Here is a 13,661-nt window from a genome sequence, read left to right as displayed (position 1 = left end):
AGCTTCACTCTGCTCCTTCCTTCCAGCTGATGGTGCTGACGGGCGCAAGGTCGGGCAGGCGGAAGCTGCACAAATTGGGACCTGCTGAACAAAGAGTGCCCTCCAGCGGCCGGTGCTCTAGGCAGCTGCCTAAAGCTGCCTAATGGTAGCCCCGGCCCTGCCTGGCACACATACAAATATTTACAATAAAATGTGATTGGCATGCTTGTATTGACATAAATGCTTCACATACAAGTAAGAATTAACTGGACTGATGGGGCTAGCATGTACCCAACATGGTCCATTATGAAGTGCAATTTATGGATACCACAACAAACCTGTTTCATCGCTGCACCTAGGTGCTCTGCTTAGTCCCTACTAGGGAAGCCAATCCCCGGCTTGGTGAGATCCCTAGATTTTGGCCTAAAATCCTCTCGATTTGAATCCCAGGATTGAAGCTTCCAATTGCGGAATTCTGTGATCACCATGCACATATGCAATTCGTATTTTTTTAAGGCTGGGCAGCACTGAGCACATCTATTATATGGTTCAGATGCTGCCCGGCTGCTCCTTACCTCTGGTGGTGCGGCTGTGTGCAGGGGTCACACTGTGCAGACTGGCTGCCACCACCAGGCCACTCCTGCCCGTATGCACTTTGTTCCGCTCCTGGCCGCACGCCTGCAAGCTGTGCCGCACGCCTGCAAGCTGTGCCGCATCTGGCCGGCCGCCTCCCGCGCTGCCTCTCCCATGCAGTAAAATTCTGTTACTTTGTGCTCATTGGTGCGTCTTTTCTACTTTTTTGCAAGATTCCCCATGTCTGGATCTATGGCACGGTCCTAAAGAAAAAGACTGCACACACTGGGAGTTGATGTGGAATTATTGACATATTTAACACTGAGGACTTTTTGCGCTGGGTATATCTTTGTTTGTGTGTATATATATATATATATATATATATATATATATATAATGATACACACTTATGACTGGTGGTGGAGATGCCAGTGTTCAGAATCCTGATGCCCATAGACAAATTCAGGGGGGTTTCTGGTTGCATGGAAAGTGGCAAGTGCCTTAAATTATGACAGTAGCACTGGTATATAATATGATCAGTAGAGCTACTTCTACCACATTTACTGTATGTGTGGATCTGAGCCCTCAAACATCGCAATAGAGTAGTTGCCAGGAGGAAGAGACAGGAGACTGGGCGATTGTGAGCTTAGAAAGTGCAGTACTGGTTCTGTTATGTTTGTGTAATTATTTATTTTGATATGTTCAACCTTTTCCTGACCACTTATGTTATTTCAATGTTTGAAACAGCCTATACTATAGACCATTTGTACTGTTAAATATCAATAATGTATTCCATACAGTATCCATTGTATATTAAAAAAAAAAACAATTTTCAGGACTGTTACCACTCCCCCAGACTGGATTACATTACATTTGGAAACCCCCTTCTAAAAATCCTGCATTTGCCACTGATGCCAGCATTAAGGGAGGGAATCCCAACAGGGGTCAGCTTCCCCCCCCCCCCCCCCCCACTGAGACATAAAGAGAGCAGAGAAAGGTGAGAGAGGAGTGGTGAGGGAAAGACCATGGGAGAGAGTGGGAGGACAAGAGACCATGGCAGAGAGAAAATTAGTGGACCAAGAAGGCAGGTGAAACAGTGTTTGGGACAGGCATCACTTTGATCGCATTGCCCTGTACCTTCCTCTCTCCCCATCCTTGGCCTTCTGTGTAATTAGCAGCACTTCTAACCCCCCCAAGTCAGCGCCATATTTTCCCCACAGGTCCTCAGTGGGTCTCCTGAGAGGGGCGCCAGGTCTCTCCCACGTCAGTGTGATACAGCCAGTGTGGCCAGTCATTGTAAAACACAACATACTTGCCTACTTTTGAAAACTGGTTTCAGGGAGATTATAGTTGGTAAAAAAAATTGCACATCGCCCCATTGAGGGGGTGTGTCATGCTCCACCCAAAGGGCGTGTCTAGTTCCATATATGGTGAGAATGTGAAAAGAGATTGTGCACGTAGCACCTAGAAGTGTGAGTGTGTACTGCTACATCTGAGAGGAATTTTTTAAAATGACGTATATGCAAATGTAGATGAGCCCCAAAGCAGTTAGTAAGAGCTACTATACTTGGTAAAGTGCTGGGAAATGGTGCTGATGATGCAATGTAAACGTATCTATCTTTCATTCCTTTTTTCCCCAAAAGTGCAATGTGGGCAGGCTGAAATGAGGGAGATTGCTAGACTAATGAGGGAGAGGGGGAGAGAGGGAGATTTCTGCTATTTCAGGGAGTCTCCTGCAGTATGCAGGAGGGTAGGCAACTATGAAACACACTGAGGCAGCACTGACATTCATACAGCTCTGCGGACAGCCCAGTATATCCAGAGGGAGGAAGGGGGCCACGTCTGAGCCAGCCCAGCGGATTGAAAAAATGCACCAGGATTGGCACCCCTAGTTACCCACTAAAATGTGCTCCTCCTCCTGTATGCAGTTCTGCAAGGTAAGGGAGGAAAAATTGTAAGATGATCATTAAGGAAAAGTAAAAAAGGACGTTGGGACTGTTTTTATTGAACGTATTACATTTTCAGTCTGGGATACTGGTGCAAGCTGCTGTTGCTTTTCTGGAAATGTGGCCTTACTGCTTTGTATCCTACAATACAAGAAAGTAATTGACAGATGGATGCGCAATAAAATCAAGTGCAGCTATACCCAAATTCACAGCGGTAGAAACACCAGAAAGATATAGACAATTTAAGGATGGTTTGTGAATAAGATGGATAGCGCTCAAGATAGCTATATTCAGAAATCAATCAAACCTCAGGTAATATTACCAAACCACATACACCTTGTTTTACTGGATGATCATATGGCTGGTACACACAGGTCCCTCTTTCCTCCCCTATTAAACAAGCAGGGGAGACACAATAGAACAGGACATTGTGCAGATCAATAATGTAAAAAGGGGTTTAATACAACAGTTGCACTTACAATAAAATGACTCATATAAAAGCATGAGACAGGCAATCCTCGTGGCAAAGCAGCATACAGATGTTAAAGAAGTCCTCTCAAGCTGGGTTCACCGGTCCGGAATCGGATGGCCACAGTTCAAGGTCCAACTTCTGCCAGGATGTACCACTTGCGGGATATGCCAGTCCAAAGTGTAAAAGATGGCACGCTTAACGCATTTCGGAATCTATGTTCCTTCTTCAGAAGTATGCTGCTTTGCCACGAGGATTGCCTGTCTCATGCTTTTATATGAGTCATTTTATTGTAAGTGCAACTGTTGTATTAAACCCCTTTTTACATTATTGATCTGCACAATGTCCTGTTCTATTGTGTCTCCCCTGCTTGTTTAATAGGGGAGGAAAGAGGGACCTGTGTGTACCAGCCATATGATCATCCAGTAAAACAAGGTGTATGTGGTTTGGTAATATTACCTGAGGTTTGATTGATCTCTGAATATAGTTATCTTGAGCGCTATCCATCTTATTCACAAACCATCCTTAAATTGCTTTGTATCCTATGCAGCCCAGTGCCAACCTAGGCATTCATTAGCAAACTGAGCTACAGAATGTAAATTATCTCCATTGTACAGGGCTGTAGAGACAAATGATGCATCATGAGTCTTTCCTGTATCCTATGCATGCAAGTTGTTGCAACTGAAAACATGTTTAAGATTCAGAAATAAGAGTATAGATCAGGGGTAGCCAACTCCAGTCCTCGAGAGCTACCAACAGTTCACATTTTCCAGCTCACCTCACAGGTACACTAATTACTGACTGACACATTTCAAAGGATCCACAGGTGGAGCTACATAAGTCACTTGTGATTCTGTGAGGAGTCATGGAAAACGTTAACTGTTGGTAGCTCTCAAGGACTGGAGTTGGCTACCCCTGGTATAGATGATATTGAACAAAGAATTACTATAAGGCACTGAGGACTCTGTAGGGAATGATTGAGGTGCACAGCAATTCATAGAGCATAAATGTATTAAAAAAATGTTGCTGACTTCTTTGTGTGAAATAATGAATAATAGTCACATTACATTAGGACATGTTGTTTTACCAAAGCGAAGAAAGTATTTATTTACCTGCCTTGGGAGATGGTTAGTTTCTAACTGGCAGCTGTCTGCTATGTCCTGTGATAAGCCTGTCAGAGGTGGGTGGATGGGTGAGTACGCCTCAATGAACAGGTGAGCGCTGTTTTCAAGAAAAAAGAGAAGAGAAACTCATTTACAAACTTTTTTCAATTCAGTGAATTGGTATGTGTCTTCAGGGATGCATAGTTCCTGAGTAAGTGTACCTGTGTATTAAGAATAAGAACACTTTTTCCCTTTAACAAGGCCAGGTGTCTTATCATTTTTAGCAAAAAAATTGTCACAAATCATTGTAATATTTTATATATAAAGACGTTAATTCTGCAATGTAATGCACTAATATACTTTACTAGTTACCGGCCCATCAAAAATCTAAATGGCAGAGCTGGTCGGACCCGGTACTCTGTAATGCTGAGGTGGGGAGGGGGGTGTATGTGCCCAAATGGAACTCCAGTGGGCACCATCTAATGGCCACTGGTGCACCACAGCGTTGAAGAGCATTGTTAGGCTTTCATTAAGTAGGATGTTGTTGTTCTTGAATATCACTGTGCAAGTGTTGTAAAAATGTGAATAAACACATATATTTAAGTTTATTTAAAATTACACTTTCCATGTGTGTTTCAATGCTCCCCTACAGTACCTAGGCCTCACGCCACTCTCTACCACCCTGAATGTTAGTATTGTTCTACCATAGGAATGGTGTATCTTTTCCTTTATTGGATAGAAAATCACAACGATTCCCTCTTAATGTAAAGTGTGTGTCTACTCCCATACATGGAAAATTGTAAATACAAATTTTAAATATACCGTACAGTGTTCTCACAGAATTGTTTCTCCAGCTGGGGGGCATAAAGAAGTAGCCGGGTGGGGGTCTTCGCAATAATTGTTTAATCCTGATCTTGTAGGGTATTGTATGTGTTCTACAAAGAGAGTAAATATATGTGCAGTTAACTAGGTACTAATATATCTGCCTGTCAGCATTCATAACAAATATATTTGTAATGCTTTGTTATATAAAAAGTACTGATGCCACTATGTACAGGGAGAAAAATCCCCTGGGTTATTTTATATGCAGGTAGCAGGAACCAAATAATGGGTCTGCTGAGATGTAATGTCCGACTCTTTAGAGGTGGGTATTGTTCTGGTTTTTGATTGTACCACAACAAGCTTGATGTGGCAGCAAAATCTGGGCAAGTAATAATGTACCCTAATGGTGTGGTAGTTAGTGCTTATTACAGTTCAGGGGGAGACTCATGACACAAGTCTCTGCATCTGCATGAGTGACAAGAGAGGATATTGAATTCTACTCAATTCAATTGGAGGAAGAAGACCCGGCATTTGGGTGGTCAGTATGTGCAGTAGCTGCCGAGAAAAGCATGAAGGGGTAGACCCAGTGCTCCGGTCTCCACGACCACACTGTGCGGCAGGAGCCAGATAGAGTATCCGCTCACTGCAGCCATGCTGGAAACTGAGCCGCAGCTAGAGTCCCTTGTTACCTGAAGTCCCTGCTGTGGTGCAGAGAGATGGGCTGGCATCTGGCAGACAAGACAGGGAACATGAATTCAGACAGCTTGGGTATACTGTGTGACATCAGCGTATTTAGTGGTCTGTTCGGAATCAGTGTCCACCTGCAGGGTATAATAGAGAGTCCTGGGGCACAGGGGACTCAGAGTCTGAGAGTGCCGGGTGGCAGGGCGTCTCTTTCCGGGTGGTCCGCCTGAAAATGTCTGCCTGGGAAGAACACTGCCTTACATATAAGGACCTACTTAAAAATGATGACTTGTTCTGCCCATATTCTCTGGTGTATTTGGAGCAATAAGTGTTGGGTACAAATCCTGGCAATACGAACAAAATCCTGACATATCCTGATAAGTATTTTACCCTACCCCTTATTGCTATCCATAGTCTTAACTCACCCCTCCCACATCCAAACCATAACCTCATACACCCCAGTAGCCTAAATCTTCCTTTACCCCAGTACTTACCAATGGGATTCTGACCATTCATATTCTGCTCTCCACATTCTAACTGTCTGGATCCAATCAACAATATGATGGCCAATACAGCCTAAACTCAGGTGTAACCTGTCTGTGTGTGGAGATTATGTACGCTCAGCACCTCTCTACATGAACCTTGCCTCTCTTTTACAGCATGTATAAGAAGATTTCCATTACTGAATGTTGATATCACGACAGAAAAGGGAAAATTATGGTGGAATATAAGGAAAACCTGTTTCAAGATTGTTGAGCACAACTGGTTTGAGACCTTTATTATCTTCATGATTCTGCTCAGCAGTGGTGCCCTGGTAAATATACAAAGCTCTTTTTTACTTTCTGCCTTTGTAATTGTTTCTTCACATTTCCCTTTGCAGACTATAATCAATATATCTATATGTGCTACTTAGCAATGTTCTTACAATACGATCATGATCATTTAATAACTCCATTAAAATACATTTAACGTACAGTAAGAGCTTATTTTCTTCTAAAATTAGAAAATTACACACACACACATATATCTATTTAAGGCTGGTTTAATTGAATATATTTATGAAAGATTAAGGGCCTGTTTACACACTAATATATTTGTATAGCATTTTGCCAGAAGTGTGTTCTGTTTGCAACCATTGGTCCGCATCGTTTGACATGAGGCTTGGAGGGTGAGCCCTGGCTCCTTTGAAACTCTGAACCAGTCCTCCCCATGGGGGAGATTTATTATAGCTTAGAAACAGATAAAGTGGATGATTCTGGTGGTTTGCAAAAGCAAACTCCTTCTTTAATGGTCAAAACCATGTGCACTGCAGGTTGGGTATCTGTAACATGTGCAGAGAGAAAGTTACATTTTGGTGAGTTATTTTGTATTTGTGCAGGGTAAATACTGGCTGCATTATTCTTACTACAGTATTCAATGCTCGCCATGCTTCCGCCTTCCTCCCTGTCCGCCGCCAGCCCTCCCTCTCACCCTATTCAACTCGTCAGGGGTTGCTGCCCCTGATGGTGAAAATGTTCTAACCCAGCGAATGCCACACACAGCAGGGAGAACGGCGGAAGGCAGGGGGATGGAAGACTCCCTACCAGCACCGCACGCCACACACAGCAGCAGGGGGGATAGCAGAGGAGAAGGAGGGCTGGTGAAGAGAGAGAGCACACAGCACCTAAATGATGCTGTGTCCGGGGAGGAGACAGGGCTGGCGGGGAGGTGCTGGGAGCGCTGTGCTGGTCCTGCTCCATGCATATGTAATGAGCGGGACCCAGCGCAATGAATATTTAATGAGCGGGTCCCCGCCCCCACATATGTAATGAGGTAAAAATAAATAAAACAAAAAAAATCGGTACTTGTTTCCTAGCACGGCGCCGGTCTTTACAGGTCGTGTACCTTAAGTTAAGGTACACGACCAACGCGATGGACCCGATTTCCTTTGAAATCAGGTCCATTTTGCCGGCAAAGGCAATATCGCGTTGATCGCGTCGGTCGCGTGCATTAACATGGCACACATCGCGATCAACGCGATTTTGCTATAGGGTTCAATGTTTCATTATTTTTAACGTTGTAATCGCGTTGATCGTGTTGGTCGTCTGCCATTATAATGGCACAAGATGCGATGGACGCGATTAACCATATTTTACATAGGAAACAATGGGAAATGGGCCAATATGGCCCATTTCTCATTGTATATGCCCCCGTCATGGGTATTAATTAATGCCACCCCCCATTGTGAACGCCACCCCACTATTGACGCCAACCCGAAGCGTGGCAAGCGTAGCGAGCCCGCGAGGGGCGGCGGTACGCGTCCTTCGACCTTTTCATAGCCCCACTATCCACTTTGGCGTTGAGTTGAGAATAGATTAGTGTGGCGAGCGCAGCGAGCCCGAAGCGTGGCGAGTGGATGTGTATACCTGTGAAGTTATGCGCTGCCCCTCGCGCGCTCACCACGCTTCGGGCTCGGTGGCTCGCTGCGCTCGCCACACTAATCTATTCTCAACTCCACGCCGACGTGGATAGTGGGGGTATGAAAAGGTCGGAGGACGCGTACCACCGCCCCTCGCGGGCTCGCTACACTTGCCACGCTTCGGGTTGGCGTCAATCGTGGGGTGCCGTTCACAATCCATCAAGGGGTTTCAAATTGGGGTCTGGGGACAATTTTACATTGAATCCAATGTAAAATAGGGTCCCAGGGACCATTTCACATTGGATCCAATGTAAAAATCGGGTCAGTCGTGTCGGTCGCATCGCATGCGATGCGACCGACCCGATTTTTCCGACCCGATCAAAATCGGTGGCGCCGTGCTAGGAAACAAGTACCAAAAAAATCAAAATATATATATGTGGTGCAAGGAAAGAAAAAAAATTAACAAGATCCTTCTAATAATAAGTAACCTGATTTTTAGACATCAAAGAAATTAATAGAAAATATTTATTTTAAAAGTACACATTACAGCAAAAAAAAGATGTTGAATGCAAAACGGTGAAACTCTGCGAAAATCACGTTGAAAACAGTTCTCTATTTTAGCATTGAATACACTTTCAGCAAATTAGAGTAAAACCCCATTGAAATACACAAGCGAATCGCAGCGACTTACAAATGGCAAATTGGCTTTCAGCGAACAGTGATCATTGAATACAGGGAATATTATTTTCGTCTAAAAAAATCAGTTTTGCAGAAAAACAGCCCTGTTAACCGAAAAAAAGTGGTGAATCAAGAGCATTGAATACACTGCAATTTAGATTTCAGTGTGAACACACCTAACCCAAATGTAACTCTCTGCACATGTTACATCAGCCCCACCTGCAGTGCACATAGTTTTGTCGGTACTTGTTTCCTAGCACGGCCACAATCGCGTCCATCGTGTGCCTTAAAGTTAAGGTACACGATGGACCTGATTTCCTTTGAAATCAGGTCCATTTTGCCGGCAAAGGCAAAATCGGGGGCATCGCATTGATCGCGTGCATTAACATGGCCCCCGACGCGACCGACTCGATGGACGCGATTTTGCCATAGGCTTCCGTGTTAAAATATTTTTAACATTGAAATCGGGAGCATCGCGTCGGTCTTGTGTTATTATAAGGGCACAAGATGAGATGGACTTGATTAAGTCCATTTTACATAGGAAACAATGTGAAATGGGCCAATATGACCCATTTCACATTGTATATGGCCAGAAGCGCATCCTCCGACCTTTTCAAACCCCTACTATCCACGTCGGCGTGGAGTTGAGAATATAAAGTGTGGCGAGCGCAGCGAGCGGACGCGTATACCTGTGAAGTTATACGCGTCCCCTCGCGGGACTCGCTGTGCTCGCCACGCTTCGGGCTCGCCATACTTTATATTCTCAACTCCACACCGACGTGGATAGTAGGGGTATGAAAAGGTCGGAGGACCTGCACCGCCTCCCCTCACGGGCTCGCTGCGCTCGCCACGCTTCAGGTTGGCGTCAATTGTGGGGTGCCATTGAGGGGGTAAAATTGGGGGTCTGGGGAATACTTTACATTGAATCCAATGTAAAATAGGGTCCCAGGGGCCCTATTCACATTTGATTCAATGTAAAAATCGGGTCGATCGCGTCGGTCGCATCGCATGCGATTTGGTCACATGCGATGCGACCGACGCGATTTTTCCAACACGATCACCCCGATACAAATCGGTGTGGCCGTGCTAGGAAACCAGTACCATTTTGTCCATTAAAGGAGTTTGGTTTTGCAACCCAACCAGAATCCCCCCCCAAAGTGGGGAGAGATAAACTACCACCAACCTCATTCTAAAGGTTATGAGACAGGATTATATGCAACATAAAAAGCTTGAAATATGCATGAACAATACTTAAAATATGCATTAAAAGTGTTTAAAATATGCTTCATTAAATAATTTTAAAAAAAGTAACTTTTCACTTATTTAGAAATCAGCATACAATTAGTTGCAAATAGACCTAAAAAATAGTCTAGTGCTGTACACAGGATTTTTTTTCTTCCTGGCTGCTACAGCAGACTGCAGCGTCCTAGGCTCTTCTGGCATCAACTACACGGACCCTCATCTTCAGCGCCGATGGCTCAAATGTCAGCATAGCGTGTGAGGGCGGCACAGTGGAAGGCTTTCTCCCTGCGCCACATAATCTCTGTGACCCGGCATTTCCTCCACAACCCTTCTGCCCACCTTATCTGCTGCAGAAGTCTCTCTTGGCACAAAGGGCCTTATTCTAGTTCACTCTTTCTGACAAAATCCTTCTTAGATGGACAAAACCATGTGCACTGCAGGGGGGCAGATGTAAAATGTGCACAGAGAGTTAGATTTGGGGGAGTTATTTTGTTCTGTGCAGGGTAAATACTGGCAGCTTTATTTTTGCACTGCAATATAGTCTCACTTTGAAGTAAAACCCCACCCAAATCTAATTCTCTCTGCACAAGTAACATCTGCCCCACCTGCAGTGCACATGGTTTTGTCCATCTTAGAAGGAATTTGTCCGAAAGAGTGAACCAAAATAACCCCCAAAGTCCCAGGCCAGGGGCAGGCAAAGGTTCAGGAGCTTTGTGACAGCATTATTGAAATGTATTGGCAGCCTAGAGAAGTGTCAGACGTAGCGTTCTTTCAAGGCCCCCCACACTGCACACATATTAGCCCTGCCTGCACACTCAACCACTACCTGGCCAGCAGCAGCAGTGCCATGATTTGGGGATTAAAAAAAGCACATCACTAGATATTAGGTAAAATATGCAATAGTTAGTGAGAATGGGCAAAATATGAAAATACATATGCAATTATGAAAATGCATATAATCCTGTTTCTAGTTATGTTACAGGCGAATGTATGAAGCAAGTAATAAGGGAGGAGAAGTGAGCCAGTGGAGAAGTTGCCGATGGCAACCAATTAGCTGCTCTATATCATTAAAGATTGTGCAAATTATAGATGTTACTGAAGTGCTGATTGGTTGCCATGGGCCCCTTCTCCTCTGGCTCACTTTTCCTCCCTTATCACTGCTTCATACATCTGTCCCTATGTTTAAAAAATGGCAGCCAGAATCTTATTGACCTTACCGAGTCTCTTCATACTTTGATAAATCAATCCTCATATAGTAGCCCCTTGCCAATAATGATCTATGTTGTAGGATTATCCTTACCAAAGTTCTAAAGCGAGAAAGATTACTTAAAATGTGTGTGTTGTTTGAAATGGAAAAAACTTTTTTTATTTACCTAAACTGAGGATGATAATGAAGGTCAGCTGAGGTGATGGACAAAATATTTGTTGTCATGCTCCTCATATTGTGCTGGTAGGGCACAGTGCCATTCCCACCCTACAAAAACACTGGGATATCATACTAGCTCATTGCATTCTCAGGGGAAAACCGAAAGAGATTTTTGTAAAATTTCAGTTCGCTTTGTAAATGAGATCCACTGTATTTAAAAGTCAATATAAAAGTCATTCTTTTTTTTTCCAAACAAGTTTGTATTAAAGGTTTTGTTCCGTTAAACGCGGAAGGGGAAATGGGTACATCCAACATACATCGAAGTACTTAATGTGTAAATTAGGCCAATATAAAAGTAATTCTTCATCTTTTCCCCTCCTATAGGCATTTGAAGATATTTACATTGAACAAAGGAAAGTTATAAGAACAATGTTGGAGTATGCTGATAAAGTCTTTTCCTATGTATTTGTAATTGAAATGTTGCTAAAATGGACGGCATATGGCTTCAAGATGTATTTTACCAATGCTTGGTGCTGGCTGGATTTCCTCATTGTTGATGTAAGTTATAATTCATTAAACCCACTCAGTAATTTTACTACATGGTGAATTGTAGAATTTGCAGGAATTTCTGTCAAAATGTATTCTGGTATATTCCAGAACATACAGTAATGCTGGGTACACAAGAGAACGATGTGGCCTCAATTCCGCCAATTTCGATACAATCCCGACCAATTGTATGTAAATTGTGCATGCTTTCAATCCAATTCCGATCCGATGCGCAGGACTGGTCATTTGGTCTATTTGGAGATCCTACCTGCTGCAGTCAGGATTTGTCAAGGATCCCTTCTGCTGGGTACAGATCATGAGCAGATTGTGAGCTCCATACAGACCGTGCGACCATCATATGATGGTCTCATGATCTGCTCACAATCATTATTGTTCTGGTGTGTACCCTGGTGGCTGCTGTGGAGTTGTTAGGATCCGCCTCCAGCGGATCTGTGTTATGCGCAGATTCACATATTCTGTGTGTAGTTTCATGTTCTCCCTGGGTTTATCTCAGCCTGTGTGTGTGTGTTTACTCGCTAGTGGCATCCAGTGGTCAGCCTGGGCCATTGCAGGTTACTTTCAGTACTGTGTGTTCTGGACTCAGGTGTCTTGATTAGGCTCCTAGCCTGCAGTGCACACCTTTAGGCAATGTGTAATCAGCACCACATTGTGCTCACTATATAAACCCTCTGGTTATTCAGGCCCATGCCGGTTATAGCTTTTGTACCTTAGGGTCTCTAGTGTTCCTGGTTCCCAGTCTTCCGTTATTCCTGGTTCCTGTTCCCAGTCATCCTGCATCCTGTTGTTGATTCCCAGCTGTGTCCTCCGTCCAGTCTCCTGTCCTCCCGGTGTCCGTGTGTCGTCCTTTATCCGTCTCCCGGTCCCTGCAGCTCCTGTTGGTCTTTGTGGGATCCCTTCTCCAGCGTGGTGCTTCCTTCGGCTGGTTCCCTGCCTTGTCCGCAGCATCTCAGCTCCAGCTAAGTTGATATCCCTCGGTGTTCAGATAAGTTGGGAGATTCCCCTTCTTTGTCTCCTTACTAATCATTTGCTTATTGTGTCAGCGTATAGTGTATTGTTACACCTGTCAGCAGTACTTATTGTGTCAGCGTATCGTGTATTGTTACACCTGTCAGCAGTACTTATTGTGTCAGCATATAGTGTATTGTTACACCCGTCAGCAGTTCTTAGTGTGTCAGCATATCGTGTATGGTTACACCCGTCAGCAGTTCTTAGTGTGTCAGCATACTGTGTATGGTTACACCTGTTAAGCATTAGCACAGCGGGTTCCAGTTTAGAGTGCTATCCACTGGCACCCCTCTCCGCAGGGCAGGGTGGTTCTCGCCTCTTTGTTTGTTAGATAGATTTCCCCTTGTTTACCTCTGGCCTTGGCGGCTGCGTTGTCACTAGTAAGACCAGGTGGCATCGGGGTGGGAGCCTGACTAACGGGCTCCCACGAACGCGGCTATTATTGGTGAAGGTTAGCTTAGCACGCATCCGCCAACTCCAAGGGGTGACAACGGAGTTAGGGTTGGCGAGATCTCCCTGTTCCTAACATTATAACCGGCCATAACAGATACCCTGGAGCTGAGTTCTGCCCTCTCAGTCCTGCAGTTTTTTTTTACCTTGTCACAGTCTTGTCTTGTCATAGTATTTTTTGCTTTGTCTCTGTTATTGTGTCATAGTCTTTTTGCACAGTAACCTTGCACGGCCATATCATGCAGGCCATGCAAGAGTCATTAGCGGCCCTAAATCTGGCGTTCAATACCTTTAAACCTGGGCAGTTAGAGGTTTTGCAGCAGTCCTTACTGCAGTTGCAAAAACTCCTAACAGAAATTTTTCTGATCCTCCCAGAGGT

General features: G+C 44.3%; 1 protein-coding gene and 1 long non-coding RNA gene across 4 annotated transcripts in view; one reads left to right on the top strand and one right to left on the bottom strand.

The window, feature by feature from the left end:
• Positions 1–13,661, top strand: part of SCN4A (sodium voltage-gated channel alpha subunit 4) — a 122,910-nt gene that overhangs the window by 77,395 nt on the left and 31,854 nt on the right. Inside the window, exons 17-18 of the mRNA XM_083146942.1 lie at positions 6,236–6,390; positions 11,645–11,818. Of these exons, the coding sequence (XP_083003068.1) occupies positions 6,236–6,390; positions 11,645–11,818 (329 nt within the window). The remainder of the gene's footprint in view (positions 1–6,235; positions 6,391–11,644; positions 11,819–13,661) is intronic.
• On the bottom strand, positions 2,327–12,217 carry LOC146008051 (uncharacterized). Of its 3 annotated transcripts, none has more exons than XR_014444450.1 (4): positions 12,075–12,217; positions 4,893–5,005; positions 4,080–4,188; positions 2,327–2,639 (listed from the first exon to the last, which is right to left on the bottom strand). It is a non-coding gene; the product is annotated as an uncharacterized LOC146008051 (long non-coding RNA). The 3 variants fall into 3 exon arrangements; XR_014444449.1 differs by having other exon boundaries at positions 4,898–5,005; XR_014444451.1 differs by having other exon boundaries at positions 4,909–5,005.

This window comes from Crinia signifera, chromosome 6 (assembly GCF_055691185.1).
Source record: "Crinia signifera chromosome 6, ASM5569118v1, whole genome shotgun sequence".
Taxonomy (NCBI): Eukaryota; Metazoa; Chordata; class Amphibia; order Anura; family Myobatrachidae; genus Crinia; species Crinia signifera.
The sequence above is the reverse complement of the archived record's forward strand: the minus strand, read 5'-3'. Positions and strand labels throughout refer to the sequence as shown.